This window comes from Taudactylus pleione, unplaced genomic scaffold (assembly GCF_031769625.1).
Source record: "Taudactylus pleione unplaced genomic scaffold, aTauple2 ptg001041l, whole genome shotgun sequence".
Taxonomy (NCBI): Eukaryota; Metazoa; Chordata; class Amphibia; order Anura; family Myobatrachidae; genus Taudactylus; species Taudactylus pleione.
In genome coordinates, this window is record NW_028285442.1 from 248,257 (window position 1) to 271,896 (window position 23,640).

General features: G+C 44.3%; 1 protein-coding gene across 1 annotated transcript in view; it reads left to right on the top strand.

Moving 5' to 3' along the window:
- LOC148453998 (leukocyte tyrosine kinase receptor-like) overlaps positions 1 to 23,640 on the top strand; it is a 204,178-nt gene that overhangs the window by 83,977 nt on the left and 96,561 nt on the right. Inside the window, exons 7-9 of the mRNA XM_088461358.1 lie at positions 4,195 to 4,334; positions 10,314 to 10,451; positions 17,426 to 17,572. Of these exons, the coding sequence (XP_088317484.1) occupies positions 4,195 to 4,334; positions 10,314 to 10,451; positions 17,426 to 17,572 (425 nt within the window). The remainder of the gene's footprint in view (positions 1 to 4,194; positions 4,335 to 10,313; positions 10,452 to 17,425; positions 17,573 to 23,640) is intronic.

Below are 23,640 nucleotides of genomic sequence, written 5' to 3' on the forward strand. Positions count from 1 at the left end.
GTCCATTTTTTTTCCAAAACAAAATATTTGGACACAGTTCTTTTTTAACTGACATTCTCAGGGGTGCAGGCTATTTTTTTAAAGCCTGCACCCCTAAACCCCAATTCTGCACTTTTTTTCGACACCTATTCAATGGTGAAAACTTATCACCGTTTTGTCTCAAAGACTTGTCAAAACTGCGATGTCTTTGATATTGAATAGGGTGTAGAAGTAAAAATGGCCAGAATGACGTCATAATTTCGAAATTAACGCAAAGACGATGTTAACGCACCCATATTGAATACCCCTAATAGTGTTAAGACATGATTTAACACTAAAAAATTCAAGACACATTAGTTCGCAAAATAGTACGCTACTTTTACAGTTCAATCAAGACACATTAGTTCGCAAAATAGTACGCTACTTTTACAGTTCAATCAAGACACATTAGTTCGCAAAATAGTACGCTACTTTTACAGTTCAATCAAGACACATTAGTTCACAAAATATTACGCTACATTTAGTGGTAAGACATGATTGTTCACAGAAAATAAACAACATTACTTTTCCAAACATATGCTAAGAACAACACATCTAATTTGTAAAATCATGAAAACAAAAACACTTACCAAAAACAGCCAAATATCCCAAAGTTCAAAAACTTCACTGGGGCAATGCCAAAATAACTGTAAACCAAAAAAAAATTAAAACATTTGTAAACTATTTACTCGTATTTTTTACGGTGGTTTTTAAAAATACTTACTCAACAAATCACAAAAAAATAGCCAAACAATCCTAAAAATAACCAACAGAAAAGAAAGAAGCTAGAAAAAAAACAAAAAAACGCTCCGAAAATGTCCTCCTTCTACTCACTAAACCTCAAAACCACTCCAATGCCAAACCTCCAACAAACAACATGCCACATCGACTCCAGTCACACCAAGCCATAAATAGTCTTTATTTTGCCGCTCAAATTAAGGACGGACAATAGGAGCGCACAAACAATGATGCGGCCGAATAATCCTGACGCAGGTATAAAAACATCACTGAAAACCCAAATCGGTCTGCTGTAGTGAGACCTGAAAGTCAAAAATGGCTCCAGAGCAGCAAAACACTGGCCAAGAGGCGCCAGGTAAGTATTTTTATTTTTCGGGCTAAAGGATTATGTGGGACCAAAATTTTTGGGACATTTTACATTATACATTTTATTTCTAAATTGAAAAAAGGTGTTGAGGATGTCATGGAAGAGGCTGCTGGGCCTAGTAGGCCAACTAAACAAACCAAAAAAAAAAGACAGCCACAATTCACAAGAAAGGAGATGGAGGTTTTGGTCCAGATGTGCAATGACAACCTGCCACAGGCAGCAAGGAATATGGGTGCAAGCCAGAAATGGAAAATGTGGGATGACATAGCCAGTGCTGTCAATAGGGTGGGTGAGTTTGAACGTTCAACCCGGGAGGTCAAACGCCGGTAGGTACAAACTACATTTTATTAAAAAGTGTTTACAGGTCCAAATACTGCAGGAATATTGCCAACTTTTTAACCCACAGATGGAGCGACTTCAAATATCGGCTGAAGCAAAAACTGGCTGATAGGGCTAGGCATGCAGGGGGGACAGGTGGGGGTCCCACCCCTGAGTCATTGGAGCTCAGCGATTTGGAGATGGGCCAGGGGTGTGTGCAGGATGAGGAGGTGTTTGGCGTGTCGAACATGGATACCGACATGCCAGACTTTGCGGCTCCTCATGTTGCCTCAGGTAAATGTAGTAATGTTAATAACTCAGAAATGTGTTTGGGACAATATCTAGATTATAATGTTACTCTTTTCTCTTTTTTTTCACAGAGACACAGGCGGATGAGTCTGCTCCAGAGGGGAGCTTTGGCCGCAGAACTTCTGCTGGCTCTGCAGGGGAGGAACCAGTAGATCCGGCTGCTGACCCTGTGGCAGACAGTCCAGGGCAATCCCCCTCGCAGACAGTGGCCCTCCTCACTGAGCTGAATATATTAAAACGGATCAGCACACTGAGATTCTGGTGAGGCTGGACGCCAGTCTGCTACGGGTGGCGGAGGCCCTGGAGCAAAGTGCTGCGGCCAACGTGACCATTGCTAAGGCCCTGGCGGAAAATACTGGGGCCAACGTCTGTATTGCAAATGCCCTGGAGCAGCTCGTTCGCCAGCAGATGTTGGAGCCGGCCTCCCTTCCTGCCGGAACATCAGGATCCTCCACCTCTGGCACAACAACAGCCATCCCTCCAAATGTGCCTAGCCCTATGCCTAGTCCAGAGGCCCCAACATCTGCCTCTGGACAGGCCAGCCGAAGGACCTCCCGGACCCGTTCAGGCTCCCTCCCTACCCCGGCCAAACGGGCCAAAAGGTGATGACAGCACTGGCTAATTTTCCCACATTCCTTATCTGTGTTTGCCCCATATTCCTTAATGGCCAAAACCTCCCTCTCCTTTCTTGTGAATTGTTTTTAAATTTTGTTTGTTTGTTTGTGGTTTAAAAATGCCACTTTTTTTGTTTGTGCATTTCTAAAAACATTTTTATTGTTTTTTAAAGTTATCCATATTTTATTTTTCAAAAAACACAAAAAAAAATAATTGTGTAAAAAAATAATAAAAATATTTTGAAAATCTGAACAATTCTATTGTTAATTTATTCAAAAACTGGTTAAAAGGTAATCCCACAAACAAAATTACAAACAATACAACGGAAATGTAAACATTATTTTTTACAAACAAAAACAAGGGTTAAAAACCATTTAAGAGTTTTAATTAACACTTAGCAAAAAGCAAAAGGACGATTGTTTTCTTGGCCACTAAAAAAAGCAGAAAAATAACAAACATGCCTACAATATTGTTGGCCGAAAAAATGTAATAAACTAATTTAGGAAAAACACGCAAATTTAAAATACATTTGTAAGCTAATTGATTGTATAACCCAGAAATTAGCAGCTGAGTGGTTCACCTGCGTACGGTTTTTTGCTAATAAAAAAAGGCTATTTGCTAAACACCTTACAAGCAGTTTAACAATTAAAAGAAGATTGTTTCTGTGGCCTCAATTGATAAATCGACACTCCATCGATGAGCCCAGGGAAGGACGAAGAGCCCATCGTCATTGCGAAAGACTATACCAGACCACAAGCTGAGCGAGGAGTCTTACTGAAAATTGGATCAGACAGTGACGTATGACTTTTTCCGTTCACATTGGCCGCTCGCATCAGATAATTTATGTACACTCAAAAAACGCCTCGCCACGCCTGCGTTTTCCTATCTCCACCCCCGTCACCGCCCCAAAACGGACAGTTCTGTCAATCACATTTGACATGTCACTTCCTGTTCGCTATTCGACGAACGACTGAAAAAATGATCGCAATCAGCCGTACGCACATGCGCACTGTTACACCGACACATGCGTGGTTTTACAACATCGGATGACTACGAGCGTACGGCTGCTTACGAGCGGCTCTGAATGAGGGCCATAGACCCCATATTTACTTATTAATGACTTTATCACTACAGATGTATGAATATTCTTTCCAGTAGGAATACACTTTCCAGTATAAGTTCCACCTGATTGGTTAAAAGGTTGATGCAGAAATCTGCCAGTCAATCTGCCACCCATGAAGTTTATTTAAATAGCTGCAGAGATCCTTACACCACTGCATATGCCCGAACGAACATACACATTTTTTTTTCCATTCATGCAATGCGGGATCAAATACAGCCAACTTGCATTCAACTCTGTAACAGACTCTATGTCAATATCAGTATAATGTATCCCTTTCAACAGTATATGAAAACACTTTCATTGGCTTCCACTTTAATACAGTAAAAAAAGGTTTGTGATCTAATCACGTCAGTGCACTTTGGCATTAGAACATAGCTATGTTTGTATCTCGGACAGCATGTTTTAAATTGTTAAAACCAAATTGCTAGGCTTACAAATGCACTGTGTTACAGCTTAGTAAATCCTTTGTCAGGCGTCATGTGATTGTATTACTGTTCCATTGTGGAGTGGCATGGAAATCCATTCCTTAGAAGTTCTGTAGCACAGTGAGAATGCCCTCCAGCCACCTTGCTGGACGTAGTTGTCACAAGCCTTACATTGTCAGGGGTACGCATGTTACACCAAGTCTCTTGGCGGATACATGGATTAAAATGTAGCCATGAGCCTGAAAACAATGCATTATTTTGTGCTCTGGCTTGTACAATAGATTTCACTGGAAGAAGCTGAGCACGGAGATCGGTAGAATGGATGTCCCCTTTCAGATCTCTCTGAATTACAACTTTTCTGCTTTGAAGACAGACAACCTCCTTGTTCTGGATGCTCTCTACCTAAGAAGCTGCTTTGATGGTAAGTTCATTAACAACCATTAGTGAGATTTTATTTTCTTTATATGTAATTTACAATTAACAAGGGCCAGAGCCCCATCTTGTTATTAATCTTCATCTCCTGTCTGTCAGTGTCTTTGCACTTATGGTGAAGGGAGTTAGAACAAGTTTTAGCCAATCTATGGCCAATCAGATCATCAAAAAGCCACAGAAGATCAGGCTGTGTCAGATCAGTGTGCTGATTCTTTAGGAGGCAGCGATCTCTCCACTAGTGTGATGAGAAAGTAGAGACGCTTCTCCGCGACAAATGGCACAAAAGCAGCGATGGTGCTAAGCACCGATGGTATCATCAATGGTTAATCCTTTGATGGCTATCCCTATGAGAAAGTCAGGGCATGTTATGATGTGCAGATGGGAATGGAGCTGGGCAGGAAGTTAGACCAAGAGTTAGAAAGAGAAAGGTCCTCTGACTAAAGGAGAAGGAACTTCTTCAATGTCAGTAAAAGCCTGTACCATATTCAAAAACGAGATGTTGGTATTTCTTTACAGTGCTGCCATGTACATGGCATTTTTACAGGAGTCTGTTCAGCTTTGAAGAGGCCTATATGTATATTGGCCTGATTCTGAGTTGTACACAAACCCGATGGTTTCCATATACATGTAACTACGATGCTTGCCGATTGGTGCATTCGCAGGATCTGTACTGTGCATGTGCCGAACTGTGCCTGCGACGACGGTCACAGTGCTCCCTAAACCGCAGCATGTCAATCATACTGCAGCTTATGGGGCACTGCGACTGTCATTTGTGGGCAGGGAAGGGAGGGTGACGACCAGCATCCCATAAAGGGCGTGTCAGCCCCATTTTCTAGCGTGACGAGGCTAGTATTTGCGTCTTCCGACACAACTCCATTGGCTCTGGCAGAATGAATTTCATGGCCATCCTGTACAAACTGAGGGTTACTCAGATGAACGATGTTCACGCAAGTGATCTGATGGCTGCATCCTTGTATGCAGCAGCAGATCACAGAAGCCGGCAGGAGGGGTTTATATACACAAGAGGCCTCCTGTGATGGTAGCATAATTTTGTATCCCTGCTGCATAAAAGATGTTGCGGAGATGCGTATATCTGTTACAAGTCGCGGGCACGTCTTGTCACCCTCTAGCAGTTTACCTTCTCCTGACGCTGTTGTTCCTGTTCCGTCAGTTGCTAGGTGATCTGCACGTCACAGGAGATCACGTATTTTCCACAGCACGGTGTGATTGGTTCCTACCCTTATTTGTGCACGCTGTCCTTTTGCCGCCTCTCCAAACTCACTGTCTAGCTATTCCTGTTCGGTCAGTTCAACCTGCGGTTGCCAAAATTACTCCAGCCATCCCACCTCAGTACCGTAATTATGCCGATGTTTTCTCCAAACAGCTAGCAGGTGTCCTTCCTTCGCACCGCTCATACGACTGTGCCATTAATTTAGTTCAGGGTGCCAAATTACCTAAAGGCCGACTGTATTCCCTTTCCATTCCGGAGGACAAGTCGATGAAAGAGTACATCGAGGACGCATTGGAGAAGGAATTCATCCACCCCTCTAAGTCACCAGTTGGGACTGTTTTTTTCTTCATTGAAAAGAAGTACAGTACGAGTTCCTCCGTATGGGCATAGATTACAGAGGTCTAAACAACATTACCGTTAAGAACTCTTATCCTCTACCGCTCATTTCGGTACTGTTCGATCAGCTGCGACAAGCTCACATCTTTTCTAAGATCGACCTTCGAGGAGCATATAATCTGATCCGAATTCAGAGTAGAAGATGGCCTTCAGCACTCACTCAGGGCACTATGAGTACTTGGTCATGACATTCGGCCTTTCCAACGATCCAGCGTCTTCCAGGAACTCATCAACGATGTCCTTTGAGAATTCCTGGCAAAATTTGTAGTAGTCTTATCTCGACGACATCCTTATTTTCTCTCAGTCTGTGGACCAACATCACCAGCATGTCCGTCAAGTCTTACAAAAACTGCGTGAAAACCACCTCTACGCTAAGCTGGAGAAGTGTGATTTCAATGTCACCCAAGTCTCGTTTTTAGGATACATTATATCCTTTCAGGGATTTTCCATGTCTCGGGTAAAGTCAAAGCCGTACTGGAGTGGGTCCAACCAACTACCCTTAAAGCTATTCAGCGCTTCCTCGGCTTTGCCAACTACTACAGGAGGTTTATCAACTCTTTCTCTGCTGTCGTGGCACCCATAGTAAAACTGACTAAACAAGGAGCTGATACTGTACCTTCAATTGGACATCTAAGGCTGTTCAGGCTTTCGAGGCTCTTAAGACCGCTTTCACACAGGCTCCAGTCCTCTGTCATCCTAATCCGGACTTCCCGTTTGTTCTTGAAGTGGACACCTCTGAGGTTTGAGCTGGAGCCATCCAGTCCCAGAGAGATTCAGTTGACAACAAATTGCATCCATGTACTTACTTTTCCCGCAAATTCACCTCAGCAGAACGCAATTATGATGTGGGTAATTGGGAGCTACTCGCAATTAAGCGGGCCTTTGAAGACTGGAGACACTGGCTTGAGGTGGCCAAACATCAAATCACGGTTCTTACCGACCATAAGAACTTGTCATATATCCAGTCTGCCAAGTGATTGAACTCCCAACAAGCACGCTGGGCACTATTCTTTACTTGCTTCAACTTCCTTATATCCTTCCATCCCGGATCTAAAAATATCAAGGCTGATGCCCTCTTTAGGAGCTTTGTTCCAGTGCAGCAGACCGCCTGCTCTGGCGAACCAATTATCCCTGAGTCTCGCATTCACTGTGCTTTTGCTCGAAACCTAGCTAAACTCATTCAGGCCTGTCAGTTGGAATCTCCTCCAGAAAAATCTCCTGGTCTTCTATTTGTTCCAGAAAGATTCAGGAAGTCAGTTTTACTGGATTTCCACTCTCAATGAGCTTTCGGGCATCCTGGTATTAGCAAGACGGTTGACTTACTCTCTTGTGCAGTCTGGTGGCCTTCTCTGAACAATGATGTTTGCGAATTTGTCCTGGCATGTGAGATCTATGCTTGAAACAAAACACCTTGGACAGCCCCTTCTGGCCTGTTGCTGCCTCTCCATATCTAAAAGACCTTGGACACACATAGCCATGGACTTTGTCGTTGACCTCCCAGTTTCTGCCTGATGCTCCATCATCTGGACTGTTGTGGACCGCTTTAGCAAGATGGCACATTTCGTCCCATTGACCAAGCTACCCTCTGCTAATGAACTTTTCGGTTTATTTCTTCAGCATATCTTTCGCCTGCATGGTCTTCCGGAGGATATAGTGTCAGATCGAGGAACACAATTTGTGGCACAATTTTGTAGAGCCTTCTATTAATCCTCGGGCATTTGCCTCAGTCTTTCCTCAGGGTATCATCCGCAGTCCAATGGGCAAACTGAGCATGCTAACCAGTCCCTGTAGCAGTATCTACGCTGTTATGTTTCCAAATGCCTTAATGACTGGGTTTCTCATCTGCTGCTGGCTGAATTTGCCTTTAACAACTCGTACCATTCAGCTTCTTCAGTTTCTCCTTTTTTCTGTGTCACGTGTCAACATTCCAGAGCAAATTCATTCAACTCCAGTTTGCCAACAACACCTTCCACTGTTCCTTGTTTGTCTTTAGTTCAGTCAAGACCAAGCCCAAGCTTCCATCCAGGCCTGCTTCTATTGTAGTCCATGGTAAACACAAATTTGTGGTTGAGAGAATCTTGGATTCTAAGATTTCCACTGGGAAAGCCATGGCACATAGGAGCGCACCTGGGTTCCTGAAAATGCTGTACATGCTCCCAGGTTGAAGATACTTTTCTTCTGAGATTTTCCAGACAAACCGGGTTCTGGGAGTTCTTCAACCCCACTTCAAGGGGGGGTACTGTTACAAGTCACGGGCACAACTTGTCTCCCTCTAGCAGTTTATGCTCTCCTGATGCTGTTGTTGCTGTTCCGTCAGTTGCTAGGCGATCTGCACGTCACAGGAGGTCACGTGTTTTCCACAGCATGGTGTGATTGGTTCCTTCCCCTATTTGTGCACGCTGGCCTTTTGCGCCTAGCCGACTATAGCGCTCCTTTTGGCTCTCTCGGCTCTGCTGCATGGTCAGCATTCTGTGCTTTCTTGCTGTGTTGTGTCCTGGCTCTCCAGCGGTATTGCCTAACCACCGGTTATCGGCTTCCCAGCCACACCAGCAGCTTCTGTGCTGCCACTGGCTCACCAGCCACTGCATCGGCTTCCCAGCCACACCAGCAGCTTCCGTGCTGCCACCGGCTCACCAGCCACTGCATCGGCTTTCCAGCCACACCAGCAGCTTCTGTGCTGCCATCGGCTCACGAATCACTGCATCGGTTTCCCAGCCGCAGCATCAGCTTCCATTCTGCCACCAGCTCCTAAGCCACTCCATCAGCTTCCCAGCCACACCAGCAGCTTCCGTGCTCCCGTAGGCTCTCAAAGCCACATCTCAAGTACACCAACTTGTACACCGGCTCCCAAGCTGCACCTTCGGCTCTCAAAGCAACATCTCAAGTACACCAACCTGTGTACCAGCTCCCAAGCCGCACCTTCAGCTCTCAAAGCCACATCTCAAGTACACCAAATTGTGTACCGGCTCCCAAGCCGCACCTTTGGCTCTCAAAACCAAATCTCAAGTACCTCAAATTGTGTATCGGCTCCCAAGCTGCACCTTCGACTCTCAAAGCTGCATGTCAAGTACATTAACTTGTGCACCAGCTCCATAGCTGCACCATTGGCTCTCAAAGCTGCATATCAAGTACACCAACTTGTGTAACGGCTCCCAAGCCGCACCATCAGCTCTCAAAGCTGCATCTCAAGTACACCAGGCTGTGTACCAGCTCCCAAGCTGCACCTTCGACACTGTAGCCACATCATCAGCTCCCAAAGCCACAACATCTTATCCTTTACTCTTACTACTGGCTCAAAGCCACACCATCGGCACCTTAGCCGCACTATTGGCTCTCAAAGTCACACCATCGGCTCTCAAAGCTGCATCTCAAGTACACCAACTTGTGTACCAGCTCTCAAGCCGCACCATCTGCTCTCAAAGCCACATCTCAAGTACACCAACCTGTGTACTTGCTCCCAAGCCGCAGCATCAACACCTTAGCCATATCATCGGCTCCCAAAGGCACAACATCTAATCCTTTACTTTTACTACTGGCTCAAAGCCGCATCATCGGCTCATAAGCCACATCGTCGGCTCTCAAAACCAAACCTTCCTGCACATCAGCACTCAAGCCGCATCACTGGCTCTCCAGCCACACCATCGGCTCTCAAAGCCAAACCTTCCTGCACATCGGCACTCAAGCCACATCACTGGCTCTCCAGCCACACCATCGGGTCTCTAGTTGCCTGATTGACACTTCCTGTTTCAAACTCCTCACCTCACAAATGGATCCCATCAGACGCCCGCGTAAGCTGCTACTACCTCAAGTATTAATTCCAGACGGCAACCTAAGTACCGGTGAACATCTTCAGTTCTAAGGGAGGCTGTCAGTGGCGGAAGACATCACCAGGCCGGGTTCTAGGGGGCTTACGCGGAGTAGTCTTTGGGATTCGTAACAATATCTTTGAATCAAGCCTATTGTTCCCATAGAGCATTGTCTAAACTCATTGTTCTAGTAAAGCTAGTTCTGTGGGTATTTACTATAATAATAACCAAAACAACCTGGGTGGGGTAGTGACTCACAGGGCTGTCATGTAAATGAAATTTTACAAAAGTCACTTCATTTACTATTTAAAATTGCAATCATTCTGAGGCTTAGGGCCAACTGCGACTTTCGTCACAGACACAGATTTATACATGTGCTGTAGAGATCCTGTGCATGAGCAGATCACCAAGCATCGGAGTTGTATGTAAATCATCAGATTGAGTTGCTGGTAGACGCACATTTAGCTTAAGGCAAACAACATCTGGCTGGTCACATACTTGTCCAAATTTCAGCATCACTATCTTCTCACTTCAGGCCATAGAGAGGGAGATTCATCTACCTGCCCCTGGGATTCACCATTCCTTTGTAAAAACGGGGAATGTATTGGTTATGTGAAGGTGTGTGACTTTCACCTGGACTGCCCAGGAGGAGACGATGAAGGTGCAATATGCAGTAAGTACCAAGACTGCTTTATGTTATCTCATAACCTGCTGTTTCTTGTAATATAATTGTAAATGCGATGCTCTTCTACTCGGCCATCAAAGAGTCCTTAAGGTGAGATTATTACTTCAGTGATGGAACCAGACTTGCCAGCTTGTGATCTAAGTTGTTAGTGTTCTGGCTATGAATGTTGTGTGTTGCAAAGGGTCCAGCTATTTTATGAGGTTATAAATGCTTTATTTAGCTTAAGCTGCAGTAGCCTGAAGCTCAGGACTGGCATTCATGGCCTTTGGATACTGCCACTATTAATCCTTCTATCAATCCCCAAATGTACTGCACTCTCACTGTAGCTATTCTACTCATTGCCCCAATGACCACTTTATTACGCAGAGCGCCTTCTAGTGGCCATTATGCAGAAGAGCACTCATTCTGGTGACCGCTATGTAATATAGACACTGGGCCTGATTCAGAGTCATATGTTATTGCATTCACAGCTGCGATAATGCTTGCAATTTATATGCGAAAATATGTTAATGCCAAACAACATACTCCCTGTCTGATATAGTGTGTGACAGACACCCACTTTCCCTTTCTTAGTTGTGCGCAGATCTGCCGGGGGTTTGAGATCACACCACCATCGACACAACATCGCACTCACATCGACTCCTCGAGTAAGTACTGGGTTGCGCGGATTCCGGGTCAACTTTCTCTCTAAAAATGACCTCTGAGGCTGTGGTTCTGCGATTGGGAACGCAGCTGCTTTCACAGACACACCCCTGGAACTCCCATAACATGCCCACGAACCGTCCTCTTTTTGTGAACACTTTCGGCCACATCCCTGACTCCACCCGGGAATGCCCATGGATCACAGAGGTCTGTTCAGGACCTGGCAATCACATCGCACATGAGCAGTCAGACTTTCCTCTGCGTTTCTCAAAATATCACTCAACAGCGAACACATCAGCATAGAGTACAACTCTGAATCAGGCGCTCTAAATGATATTCCATTGGGGATCAATACACAATCCAGAGCTATGTTTCAAGTAAGGAAAAACTAAGATTACTATTTTTTTTGTGGGGGAGGGAGCACTCTTTTTATATTAGTTTGTGTTAAAACAGTGGTCGGGGAACAGGGGTAAATTACCCCTCTTGGGGTAAAACTGAAATTCCTGGGGGTAATGGACGGACAGCCGGGCATGCATATGAATCACTGCATGCCCGGCTGTCCGTCCATTACCCCCAGGAATGGAGGTCACTGGCGTCAGTGACCTCCAGCCCGGTGCCGCAGGGAGGCTGTAAGCCGGACGCCCGCTTATATGTTCTTACCAGTGGGTGCCCGGCTCCTTCACTGCAGCGCCGCGTTAGCCGGAGGCTGGAGTTCTCTTCTGAACTCCAGCTTCCGCCTCTCTCCATGCGCACTATGGGAGAGACGTCATGACATCTCTCCCATAGTTCCAAGGAGCAGCTGGGCGGACAGGACGGCGGTGGATGCAGGAGAGGGGATTAAGGTGTTTTTTTTTTTTGTACAAGCGGCACTACAGGGGCATAATTATGGGGGCACTGCTACAGGGGCATAACTATGGGGGCACTGCTACAGGGGCGTAACTATGGGGGCACTGCAACAGGGGCAACACTATGGGGGCACTGCTACAGGGGCATAACTATGGGGGCACTGCAACCAGGGTATAACTATGAGGGCACTGCTACAGGGGCATAACTATGGCACTGCTACAGGGGCATAACTGTGAGGGCACTACTACAGGGGCATAACTATGAGGGCAATGATACAGGGGCATAACTATGGGGGCACTGCTACAGGGGCATAGCTATGGGGGCACTGCTACAGATGCATAAGTATGAGGGCACTGCTACAGGGGCATAACTATGGGGGCACTGCTACAGGGGCATAACTATAAGTCTAAATATATTTTGGGGTAAAAGGTAAAAAAGTTCCCTGACCCCTGTGTTAAAACATAACTTTCAAAGATACTCAACTTAAAAAAAAGAACTTGGTCTACTTGACCACAAAGAATATTTTAAATTAATAATTATATAATAGTATGCAGACTAGAAAGAAATAGAAGGACACTACAGGAGATACTGTACAGTATATGGTTTTAACATAGTTCTGAAGGGTTAATCCCCCCGGGAGCCCTAAAACCTAACCCTTCCCCCACCGCGGATGTCCGCCGCCAGGCTACCGGCTTACCTTCGTTCGGTATACCGGGCGTCGGGCTCCCGGCGTAGGTCTAATGACAGGCGTCGGGTTATAGACGCCTGTCATTAGTACCTTGCCGGGATTAGACTGTCGGCTTCCTGACTACATTCCAGTTCTGAATATTATCTACATCAGAAAGAATTTGAGCCGCATTCAATTTGAGCCGAGCCGCGATACTTTTCCACGTCCCGGATTTTTCGCCTATTTTGTAGGTGGAATAGTATCGCGCTCGTGCCCGCTTTACCCCGTATTCAATTTGAAAGTACACAAAAATGGAACCCGGCGAAATTTCATCAGGTGGAAAGTACTGTCAGAATTGGGGAAATCAGCCTGACACCCCCCAAAAGATGCTCTGACATGGGGGTTAGCTATGGTAGCCCCCGATTTAGCTTGCTGAAGGTATTTGGTGTTTTTAAAAATTGAAATTTGACACAGATTACCTTTGGAGGACTGTCTGAAGGCTGCACGGGGGTTCCCGCAACATTGCATCCCAAAACCCCAATTCTGCACTTTTTCCGCCTCCCATTCATAGGCGAAACTTTTCTGCCTATTACATTGCATTGACTTTCCGCCTTTCAAATTGAATATGGAGTAAAATCAAAACAGGCGAAAATGACGTCATCAGTGAAAAGTTTCCGCCAAAAACACGCAGAAACGGCTTTTCTCCTCAAATTGAATAGGGGCCTTTATCTGCTCCATATATCTTGCAGTCTCTGAAAAGATGTGTGTCTGTGATGTGTATGTATATCTATAATTCTATACTGATCACAAACTAATACTTTTGAAAAAAGACTATATATATATATATATATATATATATATATATATATATCCACAAACTTATCTAGTTCTTGTTGGGTCAATGATAGTTGATAAATAACAGTTCTATAGCAAGTCAGCCTATTGTGTTTTTAAATCACATCATACCTGCATTTCACCAATATCTATCTATCTATCTGTCTATTTATCTATAAATCTATCTGTCACAGTGTGCCTGACTCCTTTGGTTACTTATCAGCTCCGGCAACACTGGAGCCCCGGTCGGCAGTGGGCGGGAAGTCCCCGCTGCGGGAGTTCCTGCTTTCGGCTCCATCCTCTGTTGTGTCGTGGGCATGGCTATGGAATGCAGGCAGCCGCAGCTCCCCTAGGGGAGCGCACACCGCCCTGCAGGAGAATTTAAAGAGACATGTGCGCCAAATGTGACGTCATGTTTGGCGCAAGATTCTAACTCCTTCCTATAAGAGGGAGTCTTTGGGCACTAAACAAGTGCCAGAATAAAGGCTCCCAACCTTACTCCAGCGTTCCTTTATCTGTGTTTGCTCCTGCTCGTTCCTGACTTAGGCTTGTTCATGACCTGATTTTGTCTCCTCCCTGGTACTGCGCTTGGTATTCTGGTTCTCATTTTTGGCTTCGTTCCTGACCCTGATACGGTCTGATTCCTGGTACCGTCTTGTCTGTCTGGTTCTGACCCCGTTTGTGACTACTATTGTATGCCTCCTTCGTACACCACTGTATCCAATGTACACCAGCACCTGTACTAGCAAACCTGGTCTGATAGATAGATAGATAGATAGATAGATAGATAGATAGATAGATAGATAGATAGATAGATAGATAGATAGATAGATAGATAGATAGATAGATAGCAATAGTAAAATGCAGGTACTGTAGGATGTTATTTATAACCACAATAGGCTGATCATGTGACTTGCTATAGTAGTGTCAGTTATCAAATGTATCTGTTAATAGATCTACTGACCTTGTAACCTAAGCTTATTTTAATCCAAATGATTGTTAGACAGACAGATAGATAGATAGATAGATAGATAGATAGATAGATAGATAGATAGATAGATAGATAGATAGATAGATAGATAGATAAGCAATGGTGAAATGCAGGTAAGATCTATCTGTCTTATCAATTTATCTATCTAACATTTTTTTCATATATAACATATAGGTTAAAACAAGCTTAACTTACACTGTGAGATGTCATATCAGCGGACAGTTCTCTACAAACTGGTCAGGGCGATTGAGAGACTGATAGGCAAACATGTCACATATCAAATGAATCAGCACAGTCTGCCGGTGAGCCGTAGTCACATCGCTTTGCGACTTAGATGCATTTTCGACAAGAAAGACTCTAAAATGATGCCTGACCCTAGCAGGGTCTCACAGGACCAGGTGTGCCAAGCGGGCTGTTTGACGTGACAGCAGCAAAGACGAGTGAGGACACATCTGTAAGAGAGACATACTGTAGGAACATGTGAGACATTAGGGAAAGGTGAACATAGGGTGATTAGCAATACATCATCAAATTGTTTTATATTCTACTACATACAGTAGTGCTAAACGCATCTAAAATGAATCTCATATTATCAAAATCCCTAAACCTCTGCGGTGACCTCTGGCCATTCGATTTAAATTTCCATACCCCCACTTCTAATTTCCCACTTCGAGCACTGGTTTATATAATATTGCACAGAATATGCAGGATGTGGTCAGAGAAGACCCAAGATGATGCTCTTTGTAATAAACAGTAAAAGTAATAAAAAATAAACAAATACAGGTAAAAAAATAAAAGAAATAGTAACTACTGTACAAAGTATAAAAAGGAAGCACGCCCTTACGGTGTAGGAATTACAACAGTTTCAATATGTGCCTCCCACTTTTTAAGGGGCCAAAAATAATGGGACTATCAACTCAAAAGCTATTTCATGGACAGGTGTGGGCTATTCCCTCGTTATTTCATTATCAATTAAGCAGGTAAAAGGTCTGGAGTTGATTCTAGGTGTGACATTTGCATTTGGAATCAGTTGCTGTCAACTCTCAATATGAGATCCAAAGAGCTGTCATGATCAGTGAAGCAAGCCATCATTAGGCTGAAAAATCAAAACAAACCCATCAGAGAGATAGCAAAAACATTAGTGTGGCCAAATCAACTGTTTGGAACATTCTTAAAAAGAAAGAACGCATCGGAGAGCTCAGCAACACCAAAAGACCCGGAAGACGACGGAAAACAACTGTGGTGGATGACAAAAGAATTATTTCCCTGGTGAAGAAAAACCCCTTCACAACAGTTGGCCAAATCAAGAACACTCTCCAGGAGGTAGGTGTATATGTGTCAAAGTCAACAATCAAGGGAAGACTTCACAAGACTGAATCTAGAGGGTTCACCACAAGATGCAAACCATTGGTGAGCCACAAAAACAGGAAGATCAGATTAGAGTTTGCCAAACAAGATCTAAAAAAGCCATTACAGTTCTGGAACAACATCCTATGGACAGATGAGACAAAGATCAACTTGTACCAGAGTGATGGGAAGAGAAGAGAAGGAAAGGAACTGCTCATGATGCAAAACATACCACCTCATCAGTGAAGCATGGTGGTAGTGTCATGGCGTGGGCATGTATGGCTGCCATTGGAACTGGTTCCCTTGTATTTATTGATGATGTAACTGCTGACAAAAGCAGCAGAATGAATTCTGAAGTGTTTCGGGCAATATTATATGTTCATATTCAGTCAAATGCTTCAGAACTCATTGGAGGGCGCTTCACAGTGCAGATGGACAATGACCCGAAGCATACTGCAAAAGTAACCAAAGAGTTTTTTAAGGCTAAAAAGTGGAATGTTATGCAATGGCCAAGTCAATCCCCTGACCTGAATCCGATTTAGCATGCAATTCCCTTGATGAAGACAAAACTGAAGGGAAAATGCCCCAAGAACAAGCAGGAACTGAAGACATTTGCAGTAGAGGCCTGGCAGAGCATCACCAGGGATGAAACCCAGCGTCTGGTGATGTCTATGCGTTTCAGACTTCAAGCTGTAATTGCCTGCAAAGGATTTCCATTAAAGTATTAAAAAGTGAAAGTTTGATTTAGGATTGTTTAGTTTGTCCCATTACTTTTGGCCCCTTAAAAAGTGTGAGGCACATATAGAAACCGTTGTAATTCCTACACCGTTCACCTGATTTGGATGTAATTACCCTCAAATTAAATCTGAAAGCCTGCAGTTAAATCACATCTTGTTTGTTTAATTTCAAAGCCATTGTGGTGGTGAATAGAGGCCAAAATCTGACACCTGAGCTCTCTCCACCTGGCAGGTGTATCACCACTCAGTATTTCAACCCTGTGTGGGAGGATCTCTCCATTCCCACACAGAATCTGCTGCTCACCTACGCCATCTCTGGTGATACTGCCACAATATATATATATATATATATATATATAGTCGCAATATGGACCGGCACTTCTGCTACTTGCGCAGCTGCTTGGGTGCCTTCAGTGAGATTGGATAGTTCTGGGAAAAAAGACTGCGGCACTCCAAGACTAGTAAATTGGTATAAAATAGACCAACGTTTCAAAGCCTACAGGCTTTTTTATCAAGGTTACATTCTACATGATGTAACCTTGATAAAAAAGCTTGGAGGCTTTGAAACGCTGGCCTATTTTATACCAATACAAACGTCTTTTGCATTTACTAGACTTGGAGAGCCGCAGTCTTTTTTTCCAGTAATAAATATATATATATATATATATATATATATATATAATTTGTGTGATTCACCCTTACAATTAAAAGACTATTTATTTTATTGTAAAATACTGTACTACCCAAAAAAAAAACACCATCTATCATGGAGAGGGAAACATAATACATTTACTGCAAATCTGGAACTGTAATGGAGAAAGTTAGTGTGTTAATTCAGCACATAGCAACTATGATAAATTATGGCTGGACTATAATATTTGTATTATGCGATTTTCAGAAGACATTCTTCCGGTAGGTGCCCACTGCACCTTTGAAAAAGACGCCTGTGGCTGGACTGTGAACAGTACGACAGGTGGTTGGTGGACCTACACAAACTCTGCCCAGATAAGTCCTGAAGACAGTGCTCACTCCCCAGTTACCGAAGGTAATAGAGACATGATATATGTGATTTCTAGGGTTCTTAGAAATGCACAATATTTCCATAGACATGATCTACAGTAGGTTGGTCAGAAAATGTATATAAATATATTAATGATCCATCGTGTGGATAGAAAACAAATGGATTAATAATTGTAACAAGAAAGATCTTACAATGAATCACAGCATACAGTACCACAAATTATGTAACAATTGCATAGAATCAATTGAACATGGCTAAATATTAAGACTAGATTCTTCAATAATCAGTTTAAACTTCTCAAATCCATTACAAACGATCTGTATAAGGCTGATCAATAATTCCTTTTAATAGTCATATAGCATTACTGGTTATTGAGATATGATGGTTCAGTGTTACAATATCCAGTATTAGTTTCAGTGATTATTTAGAGAATATGGGTCCCATTCAACAATGAGACATAACTTCTTTAGCACTCGCTAACGTGCATATGTCCGCTGTTTGTCAATATATCACTTTCGCCATCGATAGATGGCGAAAGCATTGGCAAAAGCGATATGGTCCTCATTGCCGGCAATGTGGACCCAACAATAGCCTTTCCAGCTTCAGCAAAGCTTTCCAGGCATTGCCAAGTCCTTGCCGGGTGAAAATGTCATGCACATGTCCAGACTGGCCGTCACACATGCGCATAACACAACAGCCCGTCGCTGGCAGTAATAGGCTGCCAGCAACAGAGCGGAGGATGCTGCTGAGGAGGAGGCCATCGCTGGACCTTGCAGGAGGGGTAAGTAATGTAGAATACCGGTGGCATTTTCATTAGTATCACTGTGATGCTAAACAGAATATGCTGCTGATAATAACATTTGTTATTAAATGGGGCCCTTAATTCTATAAGAAAATTCCAATGCCACAAATCATCTGTATAACAATTAAAAATATTATCTTGAAAACTAAGTAGAAATATGTCTTGTATGTTTGGAATAAATAGTGCCCTAATGAGCTAAGTGCATCTGAAGGAAACATCATGTCAAATAAAGTAATTCCTTTCAATTCAATGATGTAAAAATCAAGCGAAGCTCATAACTCCAAAAAGTCCATTAATTATAATGAAATTTGATGCGTATTAATCAACCTTAATTAATTCATGTCTTAGTAAGCAGTGAGACTAATTTTGAGCTATCTGACTGTTGCATGAAATCACTGACCAGGGTAATGCAGATCATTTGTTACATTTTTGAGAGGTTAATTATTGAAGAATCACTAATGCTGGCCATACACGCTGCAATTATCGGGACGATCCACCCGATATCAGCGGTTCGCCGCATAATTGTAGCGTGGGGGGGGGCGACCAAGGGTTAAATATTGCTCGGTCGGGCATGCTGGATTGTCCAGCATGCCCGTCCGATGCGATATTTACCCGGTAACTGTCGGCCGCATCGGGCAGTGTATGCCCAGCACGGCCGACAGACAGACATTTCCTATGTTCCTTCCTATGGAAGGAACAGGGAAATGTCTCCTCCCCCGGGGACGGAGTGCGGATGTCGGGCTATACACTGTGAGATTTCTCTCACAGTGTATGCCGCGGACATCTGCGGCTGGCAGCCGGCCAGATAAAATGTCTGTCGGTCTGACAGACATTTTATCTTGCCGTGTATGCCCAGCATAAGAAATACATTGGTTTATTGCTTCTAACCCTTAACAACATTGTATAGCTTACTTAACTTAAACTAATAAATAACGACACAGACAACAAGAGCTTGGCTAAAAGGTCACAGCTTTTATTTATAATTAATGAACCTAACCAGGGTGGCAAAGAGACGCTGCAGGCTCAGTTCTAGCTTTTACTTTGCTCAAATACTCGGGGAACGACTGACACATCCCCCCTCTAGACGCACTAACGCTGCGAGGGTCCCACTTCCCTCCTGGGCCAATCCGAGATGCTTTCGTACAAAAAGCGCTCGGGTCCCCCCGTGCGGAGCAGGACAAATTTCGCCAGGTTCATCGAGGGCAAGTGCCCCCACAACGTATCTTACGCCACATAAAGCCACTGAGCTGCAGCGTACTCCCGCCAAAGCCAGACTCCAAAGGAAACTGGCCCGCCACCCAACACGACCTAGCCCAAAACAAGAATTCCTAAATAAGGAAACTAAATCCAAGTCATCAAGATGCCCTCAATCAGGATTGAAAAATACCGAGTTAAATCTCCAACTAAAAGCTATGACTCACAACCAAGCCACCCAGTGATACCGCATGACAAGCTTCTGACACATTCACCTTCTTCCTCGTCCTGTCTAATGCACCATGCTTATACACCCCTCTCCAAGTCAAACTATGCACCATACAGATCATACATCCTCCCATTTGTCCGTAAGCCCAACAAAACCTCTCACCACGAACGATCACCCCGCACCTTTCTGCTGTCGTACATCGTTGCCCCAACGGGCCACCCTCCTAGTCAGACACATCCTATTTAGTCACCGAGGACACAAGAAACCCAACCCAAAATCTACACCAAACCGCGCACATCATTCACAACCCAAATTGTCAAATGCTGCAATCCCAGTGAGCAACAAAGTTCCGACCCATGAGTATCGCACCAAATCCGAACCATCCCAACACAACTTTAAGAAAACACATAGCAACTAACTAGCAGGGATGCATAAGAGGGGAAACAAATAACCCGAGTGAAGGGGAAAAACTAAAAAACCTACCCGTGAACCAAATTGGGCCAGATCAAGGCTCCCGGGAGGAAAAATTAAAAAATCCCTTCACCACCCCCCAATTGTTGAATGCTAGTCGTTCAACGATTGGTTGGTAAACAACGTTTCAGGTTGTCGCCAGGTGCGCAACTAGTTCTAGTCGCAACTGAACATGTCTCATAGGCAGCCATTTGCACGCCCTAAACTTGAGTACTAGAAACTGAAGCCTAGAAACTGCCCCAATCAAAACTTTAGACCAAAAACCGCAGAAAACTAAAATGTAGTGCGTAGGATAAGATTGGCCTGTACACCACTCCCGTGCTCTAAGTGAACTGAAGAATGCAGGGTAATATTGGTATTTAAACTCTCCTTGTATTCACTAGCAGGACGCCACATCTGTAATGCACCGCGAGGCGAACCGGGCAAATGAACCTCTGGATGTTGAAAAAAAGAACACTAACCACCCCCCCTTTATGGTCTGAACTGCCCAATGAACTTGCAAAGCACCACTAATCTCCTGAAAAACAATATCTCGAAACCAAACCCCTAATGAAACTAAACACTCCAAAATTGCAGCTGGAAAGTTCAAATGTAAAAGCGAGGCCTAACACCCTCCTTGTAAACTCTCCTTGTGTTCACTAGCAGGGCGCCACATCTGTAATGCACCGCAAGGCGTACCGGGCAAATGAACCTCTGGATGTTGAAAAAAGGAAACTATCCACCCCCACCTTATGGTCTGAACTGCCCAATGAAAACTTGCAAAGCACCACTAATCCCTGAAAAACAATATCTTTAAACAAAATCCCTGACGAAATTAAACACTCCAAAATAGCAGCTGGAAAGTTCCAATGCAAAACGAAGCCTCACACCCGTCAGAAGCCACCTGCCCGTAACCACAAGCAATGCATTAAAAACTGTACACCAAAAAACCGCCGGGAGACGACGCGAACAGGGAAAACATTCACCCAACATGTAATAACTGACTGGGTATGTACATGAATACCTTCAAGCTAACAATAGATGAGCTCCCCGCTGGCGCCGCCATCGCAGAGGCTTTGGATGGCTCCAAACAAAGAAGTAAAGGCAATATTGAAAAACTAACCCTCCGTAGATAGCTGAGCCCATAAGCTCGCCAAAATTGCCAGGCAGACGATTACCTCCTTGGTATCATTGGGACAAGAGGCCGAAGCGCAATTTGTATGTAGAAATATAATATTCTGAAACTAAGCGTACAAAACTAAATGACAAAGCAAACGCAAAAGGAACGAGTTTCGGTTGTAGATGGCATGAACTGCACCCAATTGTGTAGATTAGAAAATAATTAAACCTCAGTCGCACTAACCAGCCTTATTTGGCCATGAAAATTGGGAACGGCTCCAACAGCAACAATTACTCGAAAAACCTGTATCGTAATAAACCATGCTGAAAAATTTCCTTATAACTGAAAACCCAAAAAAACCTGGCCAGCCAGCCTCATTGGTAAACCAATTGCAGCCACAATTGCCGCTGAAGTACAAATTAGTTCACTGTTAATTTGAACAAGAAAACTTGCCCAACAACGAAATGCTTGCTCAAACTGTGTAAACCTATAAATCCGCCGCATTTAAGCAAACAACTTACAAACCCAGTACATAATTATTATTTGTTTATTTTATTTATTTGTTAAATGTTTCCACTGAGACTCAAAACCTTAAATGTCTAGTGTGATATATGGCCCATTTCCCACTACGCTACAAAAACCTACCAAAACAACCATAACCTGCTATCGTGACTATCTCCATCTCCAACCTACCAACTGGACACAAAACCTACAATCATACACGCGCAACTGGAACACCCAAAACACGGAAAAAAGAGGAGGTCCAAACAGACGTCACTCTTTCCCGCACCCATGAAGAGAAGTCAATACGGACGATGTGCTACACCGACCTGGTCAGTGTCGTCCTGAACATGCGAAAGTAAGAAAAATGGATTTCTCGATATAGGTGCCGGAAACCGCACAGCCCGAAGGCAAACATTATTTTACAAATTCACCTGAACACCACTAAAACCCCACGCATTGAAACAGAATACCTGGAGGAAACACAAACACAGGAAGATATCAGGCCAAGGTGGAAACCGAACCCACAATCTCTTCGCTGGGAGGGAGGAACGCTAACCACTACACCACCTGTGCTGCACAGCAAAAGACAGCCAAACAAAATGGCGACTGAGCCCGACTAGCTCCCTTGGAGCTAACCCCTGAGTCGGGAGGTAAACCCACCTATACACGTAGGCTATACTTGGACAGGAGCCACCACCGCAAGTGCGGCATGAGGGCAAACGACAGCCCAACCTACAATACATCGGGGATCATAACTGGCGAAACATATGCCTTAATAAACCAGGATTACCCCGTTTCGAAGAGGTAGTGTGGAGACAGCCCCGTGACCAAGGAGGGTCGACGTTGCTGCGTGACCTATAAACAAATTGAAACACCCTTTGTACCCAAAAGGCATAACCACCCTACCGTCATGGTTCCGCCCGCATTGGGCATAATATCGCCCCATGCCAAATTTCTGAACTAGACAAACATGTAACTACACACAGATTTATAATAAATCCACCCGTGTTTCGCACTCTGTTCGCCAAATAGCCCATGGCACAGAGGAGCATGTAACACCCCCAACCCAATTTATTATATTCACAAAAATTGCGACACTCGCCTAAGTCACCTGATTCCACACTATGACATCCATAAATTGAATAAGAAAATTCAGCAAATTCACTTCTGCGGATCCTTATTCGCTGAAGCTCAAAGCGCACAGCAAAAGCTGAATTCACACAATGTACCGTACCCTTGTTTCCTAACCCCCAGAACTGCGTCATAAGCCTCCCTGTAATTACCGCCTAAACCCCCTGTCTCACCTCTGCGCAACCCTCCTGTCAATCTAACGCGAGCGAGCCAGGCAAATGTTAGATGAAAATCAAAAACTGGAGTCATAACAAAATTTGTGACACAATCATACTCGCCAGCACCAGGTGGACCCAGAACCTCCTCTACAATGCTTCTGCGAGGCCCCATCTTTGATGTTTTAACGCGGCGGAGCCGCCAGCTCGACCGCCATAACCAGCTCGACCTCCATGACCGTCTCAACACGCACAGGATCACTAGCCACCGCACTGGAACATTAGCCGCACGAACTACTGCATCATCTTGAGGTGCCCACAGAGCCAGGCCGACCTGTAACTAAAGGAGAAAGGTGAGCAGGAGAAGGGGGTGCAGGCACGAGGGGGGGGGGGGAGGGGGACAGGGGTGAGGATGATGGATAAAGGGGAAGATGGGGTACACGAAGCAGAGCCAAAGAAAAGATGAAGGGAGCCATAAGAGAAACAAAGTATAAGGAGGCATGGATG